A 24,966-nucleotide genomic window follows, 5' to 3' on the forward strand; every position below is an offset into this window, starting at 1 on the left:
CCCTTCCCTCACTCTGCTTGTTGTCAATGTTGGCTTGCCCCTTCCCTCACTCTGCTGGTTGTCCATGTTGGCTTGCCCATTCCCTCACTCTGCTGGTTGTCCATGTTGGCTTGCCCCTTCCCTCACCCTGCTTGTTGTCCATGATGGCTTGCCTCTTCCCTCACTCTGCTTGTTGTCCATGTTGGCTTGCCCCTTCCCTCACTCTGCTTGTTGTCCATGTTGGCTTGCCCCTTCCCTCACTCTGCTTGTTGTCAATGTTGGCTTGCCCCTTCCCTCACTCTGCTGGTTGTCCATGTTGGCTTGCCCCTTCCCTCACCCTGCTTGTTGTCCATGATGGCTTGCCTCTTCCCTCACTCTGCTTGTTGTCCATGTTGGCTTGCCTCTTCCCTTACTCTGCTTGTTGTCCATGAGGGCTTGCCCCTTCCCTCACTCTGCTTGTTGTCCATGTTGGCTTGCCTCTTCCCTTACTCTGCTTGTTGTCCATGTTGGCTTGCCTCTTCCCCCACTCTGCTTGTTGTCCATGATGGCTTGCCCCTTCCCTCACTCTGCTTGTTGTCCATGTTGGCTTGCCCATTCCCTCAAGCCTCTTCCCTCACCCTGCTTGTTGTCCATGATGGCTTGCCCCTTCCCTCACTCTGCTTGTTGTCCACGTTGGCTTGCCCCTTCCCTCACTCTGCTTGTTGTCCATGATGGGTTGTCCCTTCCCTCACTCTGCCTGTTGTCCATGTTGGCTTGCCTCTTCCCTTACTCTGTTTGTTGTCCATGTTGGCTAGCCTCTTCCCTCACCCTGCTTGTTGTCCATGATGGCTTGCCCCTTCCCTCACTCTGCTTGTTGGCCATGTTGCCTTGCCCCTTCCCTCACTCTGCATGTTGTCAATGTTGGCTTGCCCCTTCCCTCACTCTGCTTGTTGTCCATGTTGGCTTGCCCCTTCCCTCACTCTGCTTGCTGTCAATGTTGGCTTGCCTCATCCCTCACTCTGCTTGTTGTCCATGATGGCTTGCCCCTTCCCTCACTCTGCTTGTCCATGTTAGCTTGCCCCTTCCCTCACTCTGCTTGTTGTCCATGTTGGCTTGCCCCTTCCCTCACTCTGCATGTTGTCAATGCTGGTTTGCCCCTTCCCTCACTCTGCTTGTTGTCCATGTTGGCTTGCCCCTTCACTGAAGCCTCTTCCCTCACTCTGCTTGTTGTCAATGTTGGCTTGCCCCTTCCCCCACTCTTCTTGTTGCTTGTTGTCCATGTTGGCTTGCCCCTTCCCTCACTCTGCATGTTGTCTATGTTGGCTTGCCCCTTCCCTCACTCTGCTTGTTGTCCATGTTGGCTTGCCCCTTCCCACACTCTTCTTGTTGTCCATGATGGCTTGCCCCTTCCCTCACTCTGCTTGTAGTCCATGTTGGCTTGCCTCTTCCCTTACTCTGCTTGTTGTCCATGTTGGCTTGCCTCTTCCCTCACCCTGCTTGTTGTCCATGATGGCTTGCCCCTTCCCTCACTCTGCTTGTTGTCCATGTTGGCTTGCCCCTTCCCTCACTCTGCTTGTTGTCCATGATGGCTTGCCCCTTCCCTCACTCTGCTTGTTGTCCATGTTGGCTTGCCCCTTCCCTCACTCTGCTTGTTGTCAATGTTGGCTTGCCCCTTCCCTCACTCTGCTTGTTGTCCATGTTGACTTGCCCATTCCCTCAAGCCTCTTCCCTCACCCTGCTTGTTGTCCATGATGGCTTGCCCATTCCCTCACTCTGCTTGTTGTCCATGTTGGCTTGCCCCTTCCCTCACTCTGCTTGTTGTCCATGCTGGCTTGCCTCTTCCCTTACTCTGCTTGTTGTCCATGAGGGCTTGCCCCTTCCCTCACTCTGCTTGTTGTCCATGTTGGCTTGCCTCTTCCCTTACTCTGCTTGTTGTCCATGAGGGCTTGCCCCTTCCTTCACTCTGCTTGTTGTCCATGTTGGCTTCCCCTTCCCTCTCTCTGCTTGTTGTCAATGTTGGCTTGCCCCTTCCCTCACTCTGCTTGTTGTCCATGCTCGCTTGCCCATTCACTCAAGCCTCTTCCCTCACCCTTCTTGTTGTCCATGATGGCTTGCCCCTTCCCTCACTCTGCTTGTTGTCCATGTTGGCTTACGCCTTCCCTCACTCTGCTTGTTGTCCATGTTGGCTTGCCCCTTCCCTCACTCTGCTTGTTGTCAATGTTGGCTTGCCCCTTCCCTCACTCTGCTGGTTGTCCATGTTGGCTTTCCCATTCCCTCACTCTGCTGGTTGTCCATGTTGGCTTGCCCCTTCCCTCACCCTGCTTGTTGTCCATGATGGCTTGCCTCTTCCCTCACTCTGCTTGTTGTCCATGTTGGCTTGCCCCTTCCCTCACTCTGCTTGTTGTCCATGTTGGCTTGCCCCTTCCCTCACTCTGCTTGTTGTCAATGTTGGCTTGCCCCTTCCCTCACTCTGCTGGTTGTCCATGTTGGCTTGCCCCTTCCCTCACCCTGCTTGTTGTCCATGATGGCTTGCCTCTTCCCTCACTCTGCTTGTTGTCCATGTTGGCTTGCCTCTTCCCTTACTCTGCTTGTTGTCCATGAGGGCTTGCCCCTTCCCTCACTCTGCTTGTTGTCCATGTTGGCTTGCCTCTTCCCTTACTCTGCTTGTTGTCCATGTTGGCTTGCCTCTTCCCCCACTCTGCTTGTTGTCCATGATGGCTTGCCCCTTCCCTCACTCTGCTTGTTGTCCATGTTGGCTTGCCCATTCCCTCAAGCCTCTTCCCTCACCCTGCTTGTTGTCCATGATGGCTTGCCCCTTCCCTCACTCTGCTTGTTGTCCACGTTGGCTTGCCCCTTCCCTCACTCTGCTTGTTGTCCATGATGGGTTGTCCCTTCCCTCACTCTGCCTGTTGTCCATGTTGGCTTGCCTCTTCCCTTACTCTGTTTGTTGTCCATGTTGGCTAGCCTCTTCCCTCACCCTGCTTGTTGTCCATGATGGCTTGCCCCTTCCCTCACTCTGCTTGTTGTCCATGTTGCCTTGCCCCTTCCCTCACTCTGCATGTTGTCAATGTTGGCTTGCCCCTTCCCTCACTCTGCTTGTTGTCCATGTTGGCTTGCCCCTTCCCTCACTCTGCTTGCTGTCAATGTTGGCTTGCCTCATCCCTCACTCTGCTTGTTGTCCATGATGGCTTGCCCCTTCCCTCACTCTGCTTGTCCATGTTAGCTTGCCCCTTCCCTCACTCTGCTTGTTGTCCATGTTGGCTTGCCCCTTCCCTCAAGCCTCTTCCCTCACTCTGCTTGATGTCAATGTTGGCTTTCCCCTTCCCTCACTCTGCTTGTTGTCCATGTTGGCTTGCCCATTCCCTCAAGCCTCTTCCCTCACTCTCTCTGCTTGTTGTCCATGTTGGCTTGCCCCTTCCCCCACTCTTCTTGTTGCTTGTTGTCCATGTTGGTGTGCCCCTTCCCTCAAGCCTCTTCCCTCACTCTGCTTGTTGTCCATGTTGGCTTGCCCCTATCTTCACTCTGCATGTTGTCCGTGTTGGCTTGCCCCTTCCCCCACTCTTCTTGTTGCTTGTTGTCCATGTTGGCTTGCCCCTTCCCTCACTCTGCTTGTCCATGTTGGCTTGCCCCATCCCTCACTGTGCTTGTTGTCCATGTTGGCTTGCCCCTTCCCTCAGTCTGCTTGTCCATGTTGTCTTGCCCTTCCCTCACTCTGCTTGTTGTCCATGTTGGCTTGCCCCTTCCCTCACTCTGCTTGTCCATGTTGGCTTGCCCCTTCCCTCACTCTGCTTGTTGTCCATGTCGGCTTGCCCCTTCCCTCACTCTGCATGTTGTCAATGCAGGTTTGCCCCTTCCCTCACTCTGCTTGTTGTCCATGTTGGCTTGCCCCTTCACTGAAGCCTCTTCCCTCACTCTGCTTGTTGTCAATGTTGGCCTGTCCCTTCCCCCACTCTTCTTGTTGCTTGTTGTCCATGTTGGCTTGCCCCTTCCCTCACTCTGCATGTTGTCCATGTTGGCTTGCCCCTTCCCTCACTCTGCTTGTTGTCCATGTTGGCTTGCCCCTTCCCACACTCTTCTTGTTGTCCATGATGGCTTGCCCCTTCCCTCACTCTGCTTGTTGTCCATGTTGACTTGCCCATTCCCTCAAGCCTCTTCCCTCACCATGCTTGTTGTCCATGATGGCTTGCCCATTCCCTCACTCTGCTTGTTGTCCATGTTGGCTTGCCCCTTCCCTCACTCTGCTTGTTGTCCATGTTGGCTTGCCTCTTCCCTTACTCTGCTTGTTGTCCATGAGGGCTTGCCCCTTCCCTCACTCTTCTTGTTGTACATGTTGGCTTGCCCCTTCCCTCACCCTGCTTGTTGTCCATGATGGCTTGCCCCTTCCTTCACTCTGCTTGTTGTCCATGTTGGCTTGCCCATTCCCTCACTCTGCTTGTTGTCCATGTTGGCTTGCCCCTTCCCTCACCCTGCTTGTTGTCCATGATGGCTTGCCCCTTCCTTCACTCTGCTTGTTGTCAATGTTGGCTTGCCCCTTCCCTCACTCTGCTTGTTGTCCATGCTCGCTTGCCCATTCACTCAAGCCTCTTCCCTCACCCTGCTTGTTGTCCATGATGGCTTGCCCCTTCCCTCACTCTGCTTGTTGTCCATGTTGGCTTACGCCTTCCCTCACTCTGCTTGTTGTCCATGTTGGCTTGCCCCTTCCCTCACTCTGCTTGTTGTCAATGTTGGCTTGCCCCTTCCCTCACTCTGCTGGTTGTCCATGTTGGCTTGCCCATTCCCTCACTCTGCTGGTTGTCCATGTTGGCTTGCCCCTCCCCTCACCCTGCTTGTTGTCCATGATGGCTTGCCTCTTCCCTCACTCTGCTTGTTGTCCATGATGGCTTGCCCCTTCCCTCACTCTGCTTGTTGTCCATGTTGGCTTGCCCCTTCCCTCACTCTGCTTGTTGTCCATGTTGGCGTGCCCCTTCCCTCAATCTGCTTGTTGTCCATGCTGGCTTGCCCCTTCCCTCACTCTGCTTGTTGTCCATGTTGACTTGCCCATTCCCTCAAGCCTCTTCCCTCACCCTGCTTGTTGTCCATGATGGCTTGCCCATTCCCTCACTCTGCTTGTTGTCCATGTTGGCTTGCCCCTTCCCTCACTCTGCTTGTTGTCCTTGTTGGCTTGCCTCTTCCCTTACTCTGCTTGTTGTCCATGAGGGCTTGCCCCTTCCCTCACTCTTCTTGTTGTCCATGTTGGCTTGCCCCTTCCCTCACCCTGCTTGTTGTCCATGATGGCTTGCCCCTTCCTTCACTCTGCTTCTTGTCCATGTTGGCTTGCCCCTTTCCTCTCTCTGCTTGTTGTCAACGTTGGCTTGCCCCTTCCCTCACTCTGCTTGTTGTCCATGCTCGCTTGCCCATTCACTCAAGCCTCTTCCCTCACCCTGCTTGTTGTCCATGATGGCTTGCCCCTTCCCTCACTCTGCTTGTTGTCCATGTTGGCTTACAACTTCCCTCACTCTGCTTGTTGTCCATGTTGGCTTGCCCCTTCCCTCACTCTGCTTGTTGTCAATGTTGGCTTGCCCCTTCCCTCACTCTGCTGGTTGTCCATGTTGGCTTGCCCATTCCCTCACTCTGCTGGTTGTCCATGTTGGTTTGCCCCTCCCCTCACCCTGCTTGTTGTCCATGATGGCTTGCCTCTTCCCTCACTCTGCTTGTTGTCCATGTTGGCTTGCCCCTTCCCTCACTCTGCTTGTTGTCCATGTTGGCTTGCCCATTCCCTCAAGCCTCTTCCCTCACTCTGCTTGTTGTCAATGTTGGCTTTCCCCTTCCCTCACTCTGCTTGTTGTCCATGTTGGCTTGCCCATTCCCTCAAGCCTCTTCCCTCACTCTCTCTGCTTGTTGTCCATGTTGGCTTGCCCCTTCCCCCACTCTTCTTGTTGCTTGTTGTCCATGTTGACGTGCCCCTTCCCTCACTCTGCATGTTGTCCATGTTGGCTTGCCCCTTCCCTCACTCTGCTTGTTGTCCATGTTGGCTTGCCCCTTCCCACACTCTTTTTTGTTGTCCATGTTGGCTTGCCCCTTCCCTCACTCTGCTTGTTGTCAATGTTGGCTTGCCCCTTCCCTCACTCTGCTGGTTGTCCATGTTGGCTTGCCCCTTCCCTCACCCTGCTTGTTGTCCATGATGGCTTGCCTCATCCCTCACTCTGCTTGTTGTCCATGTTGGCTTGCCTCTTCCCTTACTCTGCTTGTTGTCCATGAGGGCTTGCCCCTTCTCTCACTCTGCTCGTTGTCCATGTTGGCTTGCCTCTTCCCTTACTCTGCTTGTTGTCCATGTTGGCTTGCCTCTTCCCCCACTCTGCTTGTTGTCCATGATGGCTTGCCCCTTCCCTCACTCTGCTTGTTGTCCATGTTGGCTTGCCCATTCCCTCAAGCCTCTTCCCTCACCCTGCTTGTTGTCCATGATGGCTTGCCCCTTCCCTCACTCTGCTTGTTGTCCACGTTGGCTTGCCCCTTCCCTCACTCTGCTTGTTGTCCATGATGGCTTGTCCCTTCCCTCACTCTGCCTGTTGTCCATGTTGGCTTGCCTCTTCCCTTACTCTGTTTGTTGTCCATGTTGGCTTGCCTCTTCCCTCACCCTGCTTGTTGTCCATGATGGCTTGCCCCTTCCCTCACTCTGCTTGTTGTCCATGTTGCCTTGCCCCTTCCCTCACTCTGCATGTTGTCAATGTTGGCTTGCCCCTTCCCTCACTCTGCTTGTTGTCCATGTTGGCTTGCCCCTTCCCTCACTCTGCTTGCTGTCAATGTTGGCTTGCCTCTTCCCTCACTCTGCTTGTTGTCCATGATGGCTTGCCCCTTCCCTCACTCTGCTTGTCCATGTTAGCTTGCCCCTTCCCTCACTCTGCTTGTTGTCCATGTTGGCTTGCCCCTTCCCTCAAGCCTCTTCCCTCACTCTGCTTGTTGTCAATGTTGGCTTTCCCCTTCCCTCACTCTTCTTGTTGTCCATGTTGGCTTGCCCATTCCCTCAAGCCTCTTCCCTCACTCTCTCTGCTTGTTGTCCATGTTGGCTTGCCCCTTCCCCCACTCTTCTTGTTGCTTGTTGTCCATGTTGGCGTGCCCCTTCCCTCAAGCCTCTTCCCTCACTCTGCTTGTTGTCCATGTTGGCTTGCCCCTATCCTCACTCTGCATGTTGTCCGTGTTGGCTTGCCCCTTCCCCCACTCTTCTTGTTGCTTGTTGTCCATGTTGGCTTGCCCCTTCCCTCACTCTGCTTGTCCATGTTGGCTTGCCCCATCCCTCACTCTGCTTGTTGTCCATGTTGGCTTGCCCCTTCCCTCAGTCTGCTTGTCCATGTTGTCTTGCCCCTTCCCTCACTCTGCTTGTTGTCCATGTTGGCTTGCCCCTTCCCTCACTCTGCTTGTCCATGTTGGCTTGCCCCTTCCCTCACTCTGCTTGTTGTCCATGTCGGCTTGCCCCTTCCCTCACTCTGCATGTTGTCAATGCTGGTTTGCCCCTTCCCTCACTCTGCTTGTTGTCCATGTTGGCTTGCCCCTTCACTGAAGCCTCTTCCCTCACTCTGCTTGTTGTCAATGTTGGCTTGATTCTTCCCCCACTCTTCTTGTTGCTTGTTGTCCATGTTGGCTTGCCCCTTCCCTCACTCTGCATGTTGTCCATGTTGGCTTGCCCCTTCCCTCACTCTGCTTCTTGTCCATGTTGGCTTGCCTCTTCCCTTACTCTGCTTGTTGTCCATGTTGGCTTGCCTCTTCCCTCACCCTGCTTTTTGTCCATGATGGCTTGCCCCTTCCCTCACTCTGCTTGTTGTCCACGTTGGCTTGCCCCTTCCCTCACTCTGCTTGTTGTCCATGATGGCTTGTCCCTTCCCTCACTCTGCCTGTTGTCCATGTTGGCTTGCCTCTTCCCTTACTCTGTTTGTTGTCCATGTTGGCTTGCCTCTTCCCTCACCCTGCTTGTTGTCCATGATGGCTTGCCCCTTCCCTCACTCTGCTTGTTGTCCATGTTGCCTTGCCTCTTCCCTCACTCTGCTTGTTGTCCATGATGGCTTGCCCCTTCCCTCACTCTGCTTGTCCATGTTAGCTTGCCCCTTCCCTCACTCTGCTTGTTGTCCATGTTGGCTTGCCCCTTCCCTCAAGCCTCTTCCCTCACTCTGCTTGTTGTCAATGTTGGCTTTCCCCTTCCCTCACTCTTCTTGTTGTCCATGTTGGCTTGCCCATTCCCTCAAGCCTCTTCCCTCACTCTCTCTGCTTGTTGTCCATGTTGGCTTGCCCCTTCCCCCACTCTTCTTGTTGCTTGTTGTCCATGTTGGCGTGCCCCTTCCCTCAAGCCTCTTCCCTCACTCTGCTTGTTGTCCATGTTGGCTTGCCCCTATCCTCACTCTGCATGTTGTCCGTGTTGGCTTGCCCCTTCCCCCACTCTTCTTGTTGCTTGTTGTCCATGTTGGCTTGCCCCTTCCCTCACTCTGCTTGTCCATGTTGGCTTGCCCCATCCCTCACTCTGCTTGTTGTCCATGTTGGCTTGCCCCTTCCCTCAGTCTGCTTGTCCATGTTGTCTTGCCCCTTCCCTCACTCTGCTTGTTGTCCATGTTGGCTTGCCCCTTCCCTCACTCTGCTTGTCCATGTTGGCTTGCCCCTTCCCTCACTCTGCTTGTTGTCCATGTCGGCTTGCCCCTTCCCTCACTCTGCATGTTGTCAATGCTGGTTTGCCCCTTCCCTCACTCTGCTTGTTGTCCATGTTGGCTTGCCCCTTCACTGAAGCCTCTTCCCTCACTCTGCTTGTTGTCAATGTTGGCTTGATTCTTCCCCCACTCTTCTTGTTGCTTGTTGTCCATGTTGGCTTGCCCCTTCCCTCACTCTGCATGTTGTCCATGTTGGCTTGCCCCTTCCCTCACTCTGCTTCTTGTCCATGTTGGCTTGCCTCTTCCCTTACTCTGCTTGTTGTCCATGTTGGCTTGCCTCTTTCCTCACCCTGCTTTTTGTCCATGATGGCTTGCCCCTTCCCTCACTCTGCTTGTTGTCCATGTTGGCTTGCCCCTTCCCTCACTCTGCTTGTTGTCCATGATGGCTTGCCCCTTCCCTCACTCTGCTTGTTGTCCATGTTGGCTTGCCCCTTCCCTCACTCTGCTTGTTGTCAATGTTGGCTTGCCCCTTCCCTCACTCTGCTTGTTGTCCATGTTGACTTGCCCATTCCCTCAAGCCTCTTCCCTCACCCTGCTTGGTGTCCATGTTGGCTTGCCCCTTCCCTCACTCTGCTTGTTGTCCATGTTGGCTTGTCCCTTCCCTCACTCTGCTTGTTGTCCATGTTGGCTTGCCTCTTCCCTTACTCTGCTTGTTGTCCATGAGGGCTTGCCCCTTCCCTCACTCTTCTTGTTGTCCATGTTGGCTTGCCCCTTCCCTCACCCTGCTTGTTGTCCATGATGGCTTGCCCCTTCCTTCACTCTGCTTGTTGTCCATGTTGGCTTGCCCCTTCCCTCACTCTGCTTGTTGTCAATGTTGGCTTGCCCCTTCCCTCACTCTGCTTGTTGTCCATGCTCGCTTGCCCATTCCCTCAAGCCTCTTCCCTCACCCTGCTTGTTGTCCATGAGGGCTTGCCCCTTCCCTCACTCTGCTTGTTGTCCATGTTGGCTTGCCTCGTCCCTTACTCTGCTTGTTGTCCATGTTGGCTTGCCTCTTCCCCCACTCTGCTTGTTGTCCATGATGGCTTGCCCCTTCCCTCACTCTGCTTGTTGTCCATGTTGGCTTGCCCATTCCCTCAAGCCTCTTCCCTCACCCTGCTTGTTGTCCATGATGGCTTGCCCCTTCCCTCACTCTGCTTGTTGTCCACGTTGGCTTGCCCCTTCCCTCACTCTGCTTGTTGTCCATGATGGCTTGTCCCTTCCCTCACTCTGCCTGTTGTCCATGTTGGCTTGCCTCTTCCCTTACTCTGTTTGTTGTCCATGTTGGCTTGCCCCTTCCCTCAAGCCTCTTCCCTCACTCTGCTTGTTGTCAATGTTGGCTTTCCCCTTCCCTCACTCTGCTTGTTGTCCATGTTGGCTTGCCCATTCCCTCAAGCCTCTTCCCTCACTCTCTCTGCTTGTTGTCCATGTTGGCTTGCCCCTTCCCCCACTCTTCTTGTTGCTTGTTGTCCATGTTGGCGTGCCCCTTCACTCAAGCCTCTTCCCTCACTCTGCTTGTTGTCCATGTTGGCTTGCCCCTTCCCTCACTCTGCTTGTTGTCCCTGTTGGCTTGCCCCTTCCCTCACTCTGCTTGTTGTCAATGTTGGCTTGCCCCTTCCCTCACTCTGCTGGTTGTCCATGTTGGCTTGCCCATTCCCTCAATCCTCTTCCCTCACCCTGCTTGTTGTCCATGATGGCTTGCCTCTTCCCTCACTCTGCTTGTTGTCCATGTTGGCTTGCCTCTTCCCTTACTCTGCTTGTTGTCCATGAGGGCTTGCCCCTTCCCTCACTCTGCTTGTTGTCCATGTTGGCTTGCCCCTTCCCTCACTCTGCTTGTTGTCCATGTTGGCTTGCCTCTTCCCCCACTCTGCTTGTTGTCCATGATGGCTTGCCCCTTCCCTCACTCTGCTTGTTGTCCATGTTGGCTTGCCCATTCCCTCAAGCCTCTTCCCTCACCCTGCTTGTTGTCCATGATGGCTTGCCCCTTCCCTCACTCTGCTTGTTGTCCACGTTGGCTTGCCCCTTCCCTCACTCTGCTTGTTGTCCATGATGGCTTGTCCCTTCCCTCACTCTGCCTGTTGTCCATGTTGGCTTGCCTCTTCCCTTACTCTGTTTGTTGTCCATGTTGGCTTGCCCCTTCCCTCACTCTGCTTGTTGTCCATGTTGCCTTGCCCCTTCCCTCTCTGCATGTTGTCAATGTTGGCTTGCCCCTTCCCTCACTCTGCTTGTTGTCCATGTTGGCTTGCCCCTTCCCTCACTCTACTTGCTGTCAATGTTGGCTTGCCTCTTCCCTCACTCTGCTTGTTGTCCATGATGGCTTGCCCCTTCCCTCACTCTGCTTGTCCATGTTAGCTTGCCCCTTCCCTCACTCTGCTTGTTGTCCATGTTGGTTTGCCCCTTCCCTCAAGCCTCTTCCCTCACTCTGCTTGTTGTCAATGTTGGCTTTCCCCTTCCCTCACTCTGCTTTTTGTCCATGTTGGCTTGCCCATTCCCTCAAGCCTCTTCCCTCACTCTCTCTGCTTGTTGTCCATGTTGGCTTGCCCCTTCCCCCACTCTTCTTGTTGCTTGTTGTCCATGTTGGCGTGCCCCTTCCCTCAAGCCTCTTCCCTCACTCTGCTTGTTGTGCATGTTGGCTTGCCCCTATCCTCACTCTGCATGTTGTCCGTGTTGGCTTGCCCCTTCCCCCACTCTTCTTGTTGCTTGTTGTCCATGTTGGCTTGCCCCTTTCCTCACTCTGCTTGTCCATGTTGGCTTGCCCCATCCCTCACTCTGCTTGTTGTCCATGTTGGCTTGCCCCTTCCCTCAGTCTGCTTGTCCATGTTGTCTTGCCCTTTCCCTCACTCTGCTTGTTGTCCATGTTGGCTTGCCCCTTCCCTCACTCTGCTTGTCCATGTTGGCTTGCCCCTTCCCTCACTCTGCTTGTTGTCCATGTTGGCTTTCCCCTATCCTCCCTTCATGCAATACCGGTGTTGGATTTCACTGTCCCCACCTGCCTTCTCTCCTTAGATTGGTTGTGCTGTCCTGACCTCACACTCCCTCCATTGTCCATGTTGCTCCACCAAACTGTTAAGAAATCAATGTAATGTGAACACTGCTGGCCATGTCATAGTGGTTTTTCCTCCTTCATGCCTTGTGTTGCCTCCTACTCTATCTTCCCACCCACCAGCAATAATTAAAAAACAGTACAGACACGGCCGGCACTGGCAGCATCATAGAGCTTTTTTTAAACCTGGAGCCTTGCTGTACAACATGGCTCAAAAACAAACTGACAAAGTAAATATCTTCCACAGGCGAGACCTGTTGGCTTTGCCAATACTTGTTTATTTAAGCTATGTTTCGGTTTTTTTACTATGTACAGCCCTTTCGTGCCAACAGTCTGAAGATGCAGTATACAAAGCTGTGAAATAAATATTTGATTGTAACTTGCAACATGCACATAGCACTTCCCTCTCCATGTTAGTGTTTTACCATCAGAGAATATATTGCTGACACTGCTTCCTTTTTGTGCATTAAGATCCACAATATCAATAATAATACGTTTGGCAAGTCCCCTCTGACTATTTCATCCTAGGAGCAGGTAATAAAAGCTGAAAAAAGCAAACAGAGGTCACAGCCCATGAGTCCTACTTGATAAACTCCCATTAATAAATGTGGAAACAAGTCAAATGCATATCTTATTACTGGTCCATCATTTTCAAGCATTAAGGAAGAACATTGAGAGGACAAAGAGAGGCACAATTCAAAGACAGAGAGTGGGTGTGCACAGTAAGAAGAGAGTGGGATGTGCACTACAAGACGAGAGTGGAATGTGCACAGTAAGAAGAGAGTGAGATGTGCACAGTAAGAAGAGAGTGGGATGTGCACTACAAGAAGAGAGTGAGATGTGCACTATAATAAGAGAGTGGGATGTGCACTATAAGAAGAGAGTGAAATGTGCACTATAAGACGAGAGCGGGATGTGCACAGTAAGACGAGAGTGGGATGTGCACAATAAGATGAGAGTGAGATGTGCACAGTAAGAAGAGAGTGGTATGTGCACTAGAAGAAGAGAGTGGGATGTGCACAGTAAGAAGAGAGTGGGATGTGCACAGTAAGAAGAGAGTGAGATGTGCACAGTAAGAAGAGAGTGGGATGTGCACAGTAAGAAGAGAGTGGGATGTGCACTACAAGAAGAGAGTGGGATGTGCACAGTAAGAAGAGAGTGGGATATGCACAGTAAGAAGAGAGTGGGATGTGCACAGTAAGAAGAGAGTGGGATGTGCACAGTAAGAAGAGAGTGGGATGTGCACTACAAGAAGAGAGTGGGATGTGCAGAGTAAGAAGAGAGTGGGATATGCACAGTAAGAAGAGAGTGGGATGTGCACAGTAAGAAGAGAGTGGGATGTGCACAGTAAGACGAGAGTGGGATGTGCACAATAAGATGAGAGTGAGATGTGCACAGTAAGAAGAGAGTGGGATGTGCACTAGAAGAAGAGAGTGGGATGTGCACAGTAAGAAGAGAGTGGGATGTGCACAGTAAGAAGAGAGTGGGATGTGCACAGTAAGAAGAGAGTGGGATGTGCACAGTAAGAAGAGAGTGAGATGTGCACAGTAAGAAGAGAGTGAGATGTGCACAGTAAGAAGAGAGTGGGATGTGCACAGTAAGAAGAGAGTGGGATGTGCACAGTTAAGAAGAGAGTGGGATATGCACAGTAAGAAGAGAGTGGGATGTACACAGTAAGAAGAGAGTGGGATGTGCACAGTAAGAAGAGAGTGGGATGTGCACAGTTAAGAAGAGAGTGGGATGTGCACAGTAAGAAGAGAGTGGGATGTGCACAGTAAGAAGAGAGTGGGATGTGCACAGTAAGAAGAGAGTGGGATGTGCACAGTAAGAAGAGAGTGGGATGTGCACAGTAAGAAGAGAGTGGGATGTGCACAGTCAGAAGAGAGTGAGATGTGCACTACAAGAAGAGAGTGGGATGTGCACAGTAAGAAGAGAGTGGGATATGCACAGTAAGAAGAGAGTGGGATGTGCACAGTAAGAAGAGAGTGAGATGTGCACAGTAAGAAGAGAGTGGGATGTGCACAGTAAGAAGAGAGTGGGATATGCACAGTAAGAAGAGAGTGGGATGTGCACAGTAAGAAGAGAGTGGGATGTGCACAGTCAGAAGAGAGTGAGATGTGCACTACAAGAAGAGAGTGGGATGTGCACTACAAGAAGAGAGTGGGATGTGCACAGTAAGAAGAGAGTGGGATATGCACTACAAGACGAGAGTGGGATGTGCACAGTAAGAAGAGAGTGAGATGTGCACAGTAAGAAGAGAGTGGGATGTGCACTACAAGAAGAGAGTGAGATGTGCACTATAATAAGAGAGTGGGATGTGCACTATAAGAAGAGAGTGAAATGTGCACTATAAGACGAGAGCGGGATGTGCACAGTAAGACGAGAGTGGGATGTGCACAATAAGATGAGAGTGAGATGTGCACAGTAAGAAGAGAGTGGGATGTGCACAGTAAGAAGAGAGTGGGATATGCACAGTAAGAAGAGAGTGGGATGTGCACAGTAAGAAGAGAGTGGGATGTGCACAGTAAGAAGAGAGTGGGATGTGCACAGTCAGAAGAGAGTGGGATATGCACAGTAAGAAGAGAGTGGGATGTGCACAGTAAGAAGAGAGTGCGATGTGCACAGTAAGAAGAGAGTGGGATGTGCACAGTTAAGAAGAGAGTGGGATGTGCACAGTCAGAAGAGAGTGAGATGTGCACTACAAGAAGAGAGTGGGATGTGCACAGTAAGAAGAGAGTGAGATGTGCACAGTAAGAAGAGAGTGGGATGTGCACAGTTAAGAAGAGAGTGGGATATGCACAGTAAGAAGAGAGTGGGATATGCACAGTAAGAAGAGAGTGGGATGTGCACAGTAAGAAGAGAGTGGGATGTGCACAGTTAAGAAGAGAGTGGGATGTGCACAGTCAGAAGAGAGTGAGATGTGCACTACAAGAAGAGAGTGGGATGTGCACAGTAAGAAGAGAGTGGGATGTGCACAGTAAGAAGAGAGTGAGATGTGCACAGTAAGAAGAGAGTGGGATGTGCACAGTAAGAAGAGAGTGGGATATGCACAGTAAGAAGAGAGTGGGATGTGCACAGTAAGAAGAGAGTGGGATGTGCACAGTAAGAAGAGAGTGGGATGTGCACAGTTAAGAAGAGAGTGGGATGTGCACAGTCAGAAGAGAGTGAGATGTGCACTACAAGAAGAGAGTGGGATATGCACAGTAAGAAGAGAGTGGGATGTGCACAGTAAGAAGAGAGTGGGATGTGCACAGTTAAGAAGAGAGTGGGATGTGCACAGTCAGAAGAGAGTGAGATGTGCACTACAAGAAGAGAGTGGGATGTGCACAGTAAGACGAGAGTGGGATGTGCACAGTCAGAAGAGAGTGAGATGTGCACAGTAAGAAGAGAGTGAGATGTGCACAGTAAGAAGAGAGTGGGATGTGCACTACAAGAAGAGAGTGAGATGTGCACTATAAGAAGAGAGTGGCATGTGCATTACAATAAGAGAGTGGGATGTGCACTATAATAAGAGAGTGGGATGTGCACTATAAGAAGAGAGTGAAATGTGCACTATAAGACGAGAGCGGGATGTGCACAGTAAGACGAGAGTGGGATGTGCACAATAAGATGAGAGTGAGATGTGCACAGTAAGAAGAGAGTGGGATGTGCACTACAAGAAGAGAGTGGGATGTGCACAGTAAGACGTGAGTGGGATGTGCACAATAAGATGAGAGTGAGATGTGCACAGTAAGAAGAGAGTGGGATGTGCACAGTAAGAAGAGAGTGGGATGTGCACAGTAAGAAGAGAGTGGGATGTGCACAGTTAAGAAGAGAGTGGGATGTGCACAGTCAGAAGAGAGTGAGATGTGCACTACAAGAAGAGAGTGGGATGTGCACAGTAAGAAGAGAGTGGGATATGCACAGTAAGAAGAGAGTGGGATGTGCACAGTAAGAAGAGAGTGGGATGTGCACAGTTAAGAAGAGAGTGGGATATGCACAGTAAGAAGAGAGTGGGATGTGCACAGTAAGAAGAGAGTGGGATGTGCACAGTAAGAAGAGAGTGGGATGTGCACAGTAAGAAGAGAGTGGGATGTGCACAGTAAGAAGAGAGTGGGATGTGCACAGTAAGAAGAGAGTGGGATGTGCACAGTTAAGAAGAGAGTGGGATATGCACAGTAAGAAGAGAGTGGGATGTGCACAGTAAGAAGAGAGTGGGATGTGCACAGTAAGACGTGAGTGGGATGTGCACAGTTAAGAAGAGAGTGGGATGTGCACAGTAAGAAGAGAGTGGGATGTGCACAGTAAGACGAGAGTGGGATGTGCACAGTAAGACGTGAGTGGGATGTGCACAGTTAAGAAGAGAGTGGGATGTGCACAGTAAGAAGAGAGTGGGATGTGCACAGTAAGACGAGAGTGGGATGTGCACAGTAAGAAGAGAGTGGGATGTGCACAGTAAGAAGAGAGTGGGATGTGCACAGTAAGAAGAGAGTGGGATGTGCACAGTAAGAAGAGAGTGGGATGTGCACAGTCAGAAGAGAGTGAGATGTGCACTACAAGAAGAGAGTGGGATGTGCACAGTAAGAAGCAAGAAAAGCACAATATGGGTAGTGAAGCTAATTAGGGATATGGCACAGAAAAAGGTAGTACGCATCAGGGGGTAAATGGTGGTAAAACAGAGGAAAACTTTCCAAGGAGTATGGTCAGACAAAGAGACCTCAGAGACTTGTGACGCTTTTCATTGAAATTATGGACAAACAGCGCCCATTGCAGACAATGGACATTGATGCCCTGATTTATACTTTTTGACGCTAAACTGCGTTAATGCAGTTTAATGTTAAGAAAGTATACCGCCTGCTAGAGCCATCCCAAGACGCCGGGCATCATATTTATGGTATGACATTAGCTGGCAGTAAGGCCCGGCTAGCGTCTTGAAAAAGGACGGTAGCGGGGTGGGGGAGGCGTAAGGGAAACAGGGGGTTTCGTGTCAAAGGATGACGCTAGTACAGGCAGAAGCATAAATATGCCTCTACCCATACTAGCATCATTTTCTGATGTTAAACCATATAGACATGACTCTTAGTGAAGACAGGAGTCATGCCCCCCAGCCCAATGGCCATGCCCAGGGGGCCCCAAATATGGCACTTTCCAAAAAAACAAAAAATAAAAACTGGTACTCACCTGTACCTACATGGGATGGGTTCCCCCCCATCCTTGGCTGTCCTCCTGGTGTGGGCAGTGGTGGGTGGGGGTGTCCCTGGGGCCAGGGAAGGGCACTTGTGGGCTCTTTCCATGGTCTCTGACTATGGAAACATGCCCGCAGGTCCCCTAACACCTGCCCTGACCCAGGCGTTAAATAATGGCACTAAGCAGGCTTAGCTCCATTATTTAGGCCCGCCTACAAAAATAGTGCACGGGAGGATAAATAATGCGCTAGTGCCTTTGAGTTGTTTTTTGCCTGGGAACGCCTACCTTGCATCTCATTGATGCAAGGTAGTTTCCCGCTTGCAAAAAAAGAAGTTAACTCCAAAATGTTGGCTCTAGACGGGTCAAGCGCCAGAAATGTAAATATGGAGTTAAGTTTGCACTGAATTAGCGAAAAAAAAAATTACGCTATATCGGAGCAAACAGAGTATATATATGCCCCTGAGTATCAATTACAAATGACCCATGTAAATTATGGATGTGTGGTCCCTCTCTTCTGAAGATTACCCCACCCTTAATATACAACAGTAGAACTCATGTGAGATTGTGGTAAGTACCCGGGCAGAGGGTCAGCCTCCACTGGCTCTTTACTGTCCATATCCTGATTTATCCTTGAGGCACAGTGCACAGCACACAACATAATCCTGTCTCTTTATTCTGGTTGCAGAGCCGGTGACTAAACCCACAGTGAAATATGTGAGCCCTCAGCTCGTGGAGAACCGATGTCCTGTGGAAATAACCTGTGATACCCCAAGCATGCCTGTCACAATCCTCTGGTCCTTTAATGGCAGCCCAACACTACCTGGAAATATCATTCTGTCAGCAGACAACAGAACCCTGACCATCTCCAATGTGCCCCGGGATGATTCAGGAATCTATCAATGCGTGGCCCTGAACCCTGTGAGCATTAGTACGAGTGACCCCCAGACTCTGACTGTCATCTGTAAGTAATCCTAGAGTTCCCTCTTTCCTGTCTCCCATCCCTTTCTCTGGTAAAGAAATTCAGAGCTCACAGACCCTCTCCCTTGTTACAAATAGGGGATAGACTCTCTTTATCCTGCACTGCGGGGTCTGTCCCAGAACCCGCGTTACCAGTGGTTTCTCAATGATACTAATCTAAACAGACCTGGAAACACCTACACTGTTGAGAAGGTGTCTTCACAAAATACTGGGAACTACACGTGGGTGGCTCCAGCCTGACTGTGAAGGTTTCTATCTCAATACATATATGGTAAGTGCTCAAGGAATAAATAGACTCCAAGCCTACTTCTTCTGGATCAAAACAATTTCTGAATGTGGAGATTGAAGGGCATATTTAAGAAAAGTGGTGCTGCACTTAGTGTAGCACCACTTTCCTTCCCCTCCTTAGCGCCCCCCTACTTCCACCATGTGTGCGCCGTATCTGAGATACAGCACATTATGGCGCAGGGTAGGGGACAATAGCATCACTTGTATTGACGCTATTGAGGTACTCTGCAGGAGTAGTGCCAAAATGTTGGTGCTACTCATGCAGAGTACACAGGGGCCCATTATAAATAATTAAAGGCCCCTTTTAACATCTGCTCTGAGCAGGCATTAAAAGTGCTGTAAAAAATGATGCACGGAAATCTGTTAGATTCCCTTGCGCCATTTTTTCGCCCCCCCCCCCCTAATGGGGGAACGCCCCCTTTGCACACATTATGCCTGGCGCAGGCATAATGTAGTTCAAAGGGTTACAAAGTGTCTCAATACATGCATTGCGCCACTTTGTAAATATGGTGCAAGAATTTTGGCCTCATTGGGCCACATTACAGTAAAAACAATGACACTAATGTGGCACAAGGAGGCGGTAGGGGCTCTTAGATATGCCCCTGAATTTAGCACGTTTCCACCCTCCTTCAGACTGTTTCCTACCTTTCTTCAAGTGCCCCTTCTTTGCATATCTTTCTTTCTCTCCCCTCTCACTTTTCTTTATTCTTTCATTCAGTAGTTACTTTAGGGCTCAATCAATCAATCAATGAGTACTTGTACAGTGCGGCTTATCACCAGTGGGGTCTCAAGGCACTGTTGCAGGCAAGCTGGTCACTCGAATAGCCGGGTCTTGAGCTCCTTCTCGAATTGCTTCATTGATGCAGCCAGTCTGAGGATGAGTGGGCATGTTCCATGTCCAGGCTGTGAGGTAGGAGAATGATCTGCCTCCGGCCATGCTTCTTCTGATTCTGGGGATGGCCGCGAGAGCGAGATGGGAGCATCGGAATTGCCGGTCCGGGGTGTAGAAGGTGAGGCGGTGGTTGAGGTAGTCTGGTCCGATGTTGTGAAGTGCCTTGTAAGGTTGAGTCAGTAGCATGAAGGTGATGCGTTTGTTGATCAAGAGCCAATGGAGGTCTCTGAGGTGGGTGGAGATGTGGCTGTGGCGGGGATGTTCAGGATGAGTCTGGCTGTTGTGTTCTGGAATCTTTGTAGCCTCTTGTAGCTTCTTTGTGATGCCTGCTTAGAGTGCCTTCCTGTAGTCCAATTTGCTGCTGACTAGAGCGTGGGTGACCGTCCTTCTAGTCTCAGTGGGAATCCACTTAAAGATCTTCTGAAGGAGGTGCAGGGTGTGGAAGCACGCTGATGAGACAGTGTTGACTTGACGGGTCATGGAAACTGTGGAGACCATAATGATATCTAGGTTGCATGCATGGTCAGTTGGGGCATTTTCTACGGCGGCGGGCCACCAGGAGTCGCCGAGTTGAGCCTAAGGCAGCTGGCTTCCATCCATGCGACGACAGCACTCATACCGTTGTGGAAGTTTCTCTTGGCTGCTGATGGGTAGTCCGTCAGGGAGAAGATCAGTTGTGTTATCGTCAGCATAGGAGACAATGTTTAGTCAGTGCTGTCTGACGATTTTGGGAAGCTGGGCAATGTAGATGTTGAAGCGGGTCAGGCTGAGTGAGGATCCCTGGGGTTCTGCGAAGTAGGTTTCTTTGGGCACCGAAGTGTACGGTGGGAGTCGGACAGGGAGGAAAAAATCAATTCCATTGCTCTGCTGCGGATGCCGGCGTTCTGGAGTCTGGTGCAAAGGGTGTAGTGGGAGGCTGTGTCAAATGTGGCAAAGAGGTCAGGGAGAATGAGGGCAGCCATGTCACTGTGGTCCAGTATTGTGCGGATGTTGTCGGTGGCTGCAAGGAGGGCTGTCTCGGTGTTGTGGTTGCTCCTGAAACTGGACAGTGAGGGATCCAGGATGTGGTTTGACTTGAGGAACCCTGTCAGTTACATGTAGATGGCCTTTTCTGTTACCTTGCCTGGGAAGGAGAGCAGAGAGATGGGTCTGTAGTTTTTCATCTCCTTGGGTCGGTGGAGGGTTTCTTTAGGAGCAGGTTGATCTCAGCATGTTTCCAGTTGGAAAGAAAAGTGGCAGTTTTGATGGAATGGTTGATAGTCCGGCAGACATCTGATACAATGGTGACGTTGGTAAGGTTGGAGATTTGGTGTGAACATGGGTCTGAGGGTGCCTGAATGGATGGGGTTCATGAGTTTCCGAATGTCTTCTGTAGAGATAGGGGTCCAGTGGTTAGGGTTTGCTGTGTGGGCTCTGTGGTGATGCTGGTGGGTGGTGGGGGTGCGTTATGGTTTTTGAATCCTTTGTATATGTCCAGGATTTTCTGGTGGAAAAAGGTGGTGAGGTTGTCGCAGAGGTCTTGAGAGGGGGGATGTCAGAGGTGTCTGCTCTGGGGTTTGTGAATTTTTTGACTATGGTGTACAGTTCTTTGCTGTTGTGCATTGGTGCTGATGCGTTCTTGAATGGTAGCTTTCTTGGCGGCTCTGATGCGCTGGTGGTGCGTGGGGACTGCGTCTTTGTAGGCTAGGTGGTTGTTTTGCTGTTCCTCCATCTTACAAATATTCATGCAATGCAACACAATAAAACACCTTGCTGCGCTGCTCTCCTTGGAAGGAGACAGAAGGAAAGCATCATATTTAACAAGATACAGTGCATTTCTGCTCTCTACTTGCACTAGAACACAAACTGCTGCCTAGCGCCAACGCAAGCACCCTTGCACAATGCTGCAAGGGTGCCTGCATTGTATTCAGGATTGTTTTTATGCAGGAAGGAATAACTTCCTTCACCAAAACAATCCTCTGATGCTTTTTTCTTTCTATGTGTGCTGCAGAATGCTGTAGAAGGAGCAAATATCAAGGAGACATAAGTATATTTGCCTGATGTCAGTGTGTTTAAATGTGTTCATTGAGATCCTGCTAACCAGGACCCCAGTGATTATGCTCTCTCTCCCAAAACTCTGTATTTCACCCCCCCCATTTCCACACTGGTGCCCCTACATAAGTCCTTAGTATATGGTACCCAGGTACTCAGGTACCCAGGACATGGGGGTACCAGGGGATCCTTATGGGCTGCAAATATATATTTTGCCACCCATTGGGAACCCATGCAAAGGCTTCTGCAGGCCTGACATTGCAGCTTGCGTGAAAAGGTGCAAGCACCCTTCTCACTGCCATTTGACTGCACCAGATCACTTATAAGTCACCCCTATGTCAGGCCCTTCTAGCCTAGCAGAGGTGCCCATTTTCCCAGACTTTGTGAGTGCGGGGACGCCATTTTATGCGTGTACTCGACATAGGTCAATACTTATGTCCAGCTACATAATGGTAACTCCGAATATAGGCATGTTTGGTATCAAACATGTTGGAATCATACCCCAATACTTTTGCAAGTATTGGTTGTATGATTCAATGCACTCTGTGGGCTTCTTAGAGGACCCCCAGCATTGCTATTAGAGCCTTCTGAGGTTTTCCAGGCAGCCCAAGCTGCTGTCACCTCACAGACAGGGTTTTGCCCTCCTGTTGCCTGAGAAGCTCAAGCCCAGGAAGGCAGAATAAATGATTTCCTTTGGGAGAGGGGTGTTACACCCTCTCCCTTTGGCAATATGTGTCACAGGCTTGGGGGGGTAGCCTCCCCATGCCACTGGTATGCTTTGAAGGGCACATTTGGTGCCCTCCTTGTATAAACCAGTCTACACTGGTCCACGGACCCCCAGTCCCTGCTCTGGCGTGAAACTGAACAAAGGAAAGGGGAGTGACCACTCCCCTGTCCATCAACACCCCAGGGGTGGTGCTCAGAGCTCCTCCAGAGGGTGCCTGGGTTTTGCCATCTTGAATCCAAGGTTGGCAGGGAACTCTGGGAGCATCTCAGTGGCCAGTTCAGGCAGGTGACATCAGAGGCCCCTCCTGATAGGTCGTCACCCAGCTAGGTGACCAATACCCCTCTCAGGACTATTTAGGGTCTCTCTCCTGGGTGGTTCCTCAGATTCGGCTTGCAAGATTCCAGCAAGATTTTGCTCCAACCTGGAGGCACCAACTGCAATGATGACTGGCTGCATAGATCCCCCCTCCTGCTGAGCTGCATGGATTCTGCAACAAAGGTGGTGGACTGAAGTGGTCCTGATGGTCCTCTATTCAAAACTGTCCAACTTGGGTGGAGGTAAGCCTTTGCCTTTCCATCCAGGACAGTACCCCCCTCCTCCTCATCATTTGCAGCTGCCAAGGCTTGTTGGCATCCTCTCCATGGGATCATCAGGCATCTTGAAGCTCCAGCTCCCAGCACTCTATCCTGCGACGCACAGCTCCCTGAGTGGCTCTCCTGCAGTGTGGGACACCTTTTCATAGTGCTAGATGAGCTCCATCTTCGACTCCTGTGTCCCTGTCCTGTGTGACTCCTGTGAGTGCTGCCTGTGCTTCTGTGGGCTCTCTGAGACACTGAGGGCCCCATCTGACTCCCCTTCTTGGGCAGAGTTCTCTTGGGCTTTCCTGGTCCCTGGCAGCACCACTTTTTGTCAACTGCAAGTTTTGCCTTTGCCAAGGCTTGTTAGTGGAAGCCGAACACGCAAACCCAACTGCAATCTTCCTTCTGGCGTGGGACATCACCTGCATCCTCCAGGAACTCCAACTCCAGGGCTGCAGTACTGACTCTTCTTCCTCACCGTAGACCAAGTTCTTGCACCCTCAGCTTGGTGGGTAGGGGCTTCTGCCCTCACTGGACTCTGCTGTGTCTTCTGGATTGGTCCCCTTTTTCCACAGGTCTTCTTCTTCAGGAATTTTCTTGCAGTCTCTTTTGGGTTTTGAATTTCTCTTCTTTTCTTCCAAGTGGGTGTTCTGGGGAAACTACAGTGATTTACTCCTGCTTTCCTTGTCGCTGGGGGGTGTTGTGGTACTTGCCTTTGGGCTTTCCTAGTACTCCCAGCTCCCCTCTACACATTGCACTTACCTAGGTTGGGGGACCGACTCTCACATCCCATTTTTTTAGTATATGGTTTGTACTCCCCCTAGAGTCATTATTTTTTTATTTTTTATTTTACAATATGTTACACTGTTTTCTCACAGTTTTTATGCCTATTTCTGACTACTAGTATACATAACTTGTGTATTACTTACCTCCTAAGGGAGTATTGCCCCTATAGTATTTTTGGTATTTGTGTCACCAAAATAAAGTTCCTTTATTTTTGTAACAGTGAGTGTTTTCTTTCATGTATGTAAGTACTGTGTGTGACTACAGTGGTATTGCATGAGCTTTGCATGTCCCCTAGATAAGCCTTGGCTGCTCATCCACAGGTACCTCTAGAGAGCCTGGCTTCTAGACACTGCCAACACAACACTAATAAGGGATACCTGGACCTGGTATAAGGTGTAAGTGACATAGGTACCCACCACACACCAGGCCAGACTCCTACACTGAATACATATTTTGTACACATAAAAGAAAGTTAGAGCAAAGGCATACCCAAGATTCCTTATTTGTGCATTTCTGAGGAAAAATAAAAAAGGGGTAATAAGTTATTGCTACAAGCTTTATTTATGTTCCCTTGACCTTTAACCTCTGTCAGTCACCTTATGTTCTTACCTGCTGTCACTTTTCAATGATTAGCAGGGTACTGTTGTTATACAGTTCCTACAAATGAAGTAGGAACGCATATAGGGTCAACATAAACTTCCGGCTATAGGAACCAAGGGTCAGATTTAAGAGTCCCTTGAGCCATAATATCGCCACATTAGCGTCATTGTTTTGATGCTAATGTGACGATATTATGGCAAAAACGCAGCAACAGATTTACAAAGTGGTGCAGTGCATGCATTGTGCCGCTTTGTAACCCCTTGCACCACATTATGCCTCACCAGGCATAATGTATGCAAGAGGGGCGCTCCACCGTTAGGGGGGCTGAAAAAATGGCACAAAGAAATCTAAAAGATTTCTTGGTGTCTCTTTTTTTGGCATTTGTAACACCTGTTCAGAGAAGGCGCTAAAAGTGGGCACACCATTATTTATAATGGGCTGTATTAGGGTACTGTTTAGGGTTAGCACCAACATTTTGGCACTAACCCTGAACAGTACATCTATAGCGTCAAAAATTCTGATGCTATTACCCACTACCCTGCGCCGTGGTGCACCGTATTTTAAGTACGATGCACGCGTGGTAGAAGTAGTGGAGTGCTAAGGGGAGCAAGGACAGTGGTGCTGCACTGGGTACAGAACCACCTTTCTTAAATCTGCCCCTTAGTCTGTCTATACCATCAGGGAATGTTGACACAATTCCTAGCTAGCTCATAGTGCCTCATCTTAACCCCTAAACTTACCAGGGTACCAGATGGTATCTACAACCTCAAACATGACACACAGATTGTGCAAGGAAATTGTGGAAGTAGATCTATCCTTTTGTTGTTACTTTGCGGGCCCAAGGTAAGAAATAAGAAAGATACAAAATTGTATTTTCAAACATTTATTACAATAATAGTATCCTTGTACAGAAAGCATGAACTGAGATTGTTGGGCAGATGAAACAAAGCAAGGTAAGCATAATTATAGGAATGGTGAAAAATATAAACAGTTCAACCATGATAATGATATTGTGTTGGCACACTCCTTTCTGTTATTACCTACAATGTAGAGAGCATAGTGGGAGTACACTCTGCCAGATCGATTGGGAGAGCCTAACCCAATACCTGGGTAACATGTACCAGAAAGCCAGGGAGTTGGTCTGCTGCACTGCAGGCTACTGCCCAGAGCATGATGGAGGTCAGAGTCAGTGTAGAAAGTTGGGTTCTAGCTGCAGTGCCCCCCCCCTACTTTTTGCCTCATTTCTAATGCTACTTTTACTAAAGTGTACTGTGTTC

General features: G+C 50.3%; 1 protein-coding gene across 3 annotated transcripts in view; it reads left to right on the top strand.

Moving 5' to 3' along the window:
* Window positions 1-24,966, top strand: part of LOC138246670 (carcinoembryonic antigen-related cell adhesion molecule 21-like) — a 253,270-nt gene that overhangs the window by 148,988 nt on the left and 79,316 nt on the right. For 2 of the 3 annotated variants that reach the window (XM_069201422.1, XM_069201423.1), the window contains exon 5: window positions 17,495-17,770. The exons of the other annotated variant lie outside the window; for it this stretch is intronic. In XM_069201422.1, coding sequence (XP_069057523.1) covers window positions 17,495-17,770 — 276 coding nt within the window. The remainder of the gene's footprint in view (window positions 1-17,494; window positions 17,771-24,966) is intronic. 3 annotated transcript variants of the gene reach the window in all.

Source organism: Pleurodeles waltl, chromosome 7, assembly GCF_031143425.1.
Source record: "Pleurodeles waltl isolate 20211129_DDA chromosome 7, aPleWal1.hap1.20221129, whole genome shotgun sequence".
Classification (NCBI taxonomy): domain Eukaryota; kingdom Metazoa; phylum Chordata; class Amphibia; order Caudata; family Salamandridae; genus Pleurodeles; species Pleurodeles waltl.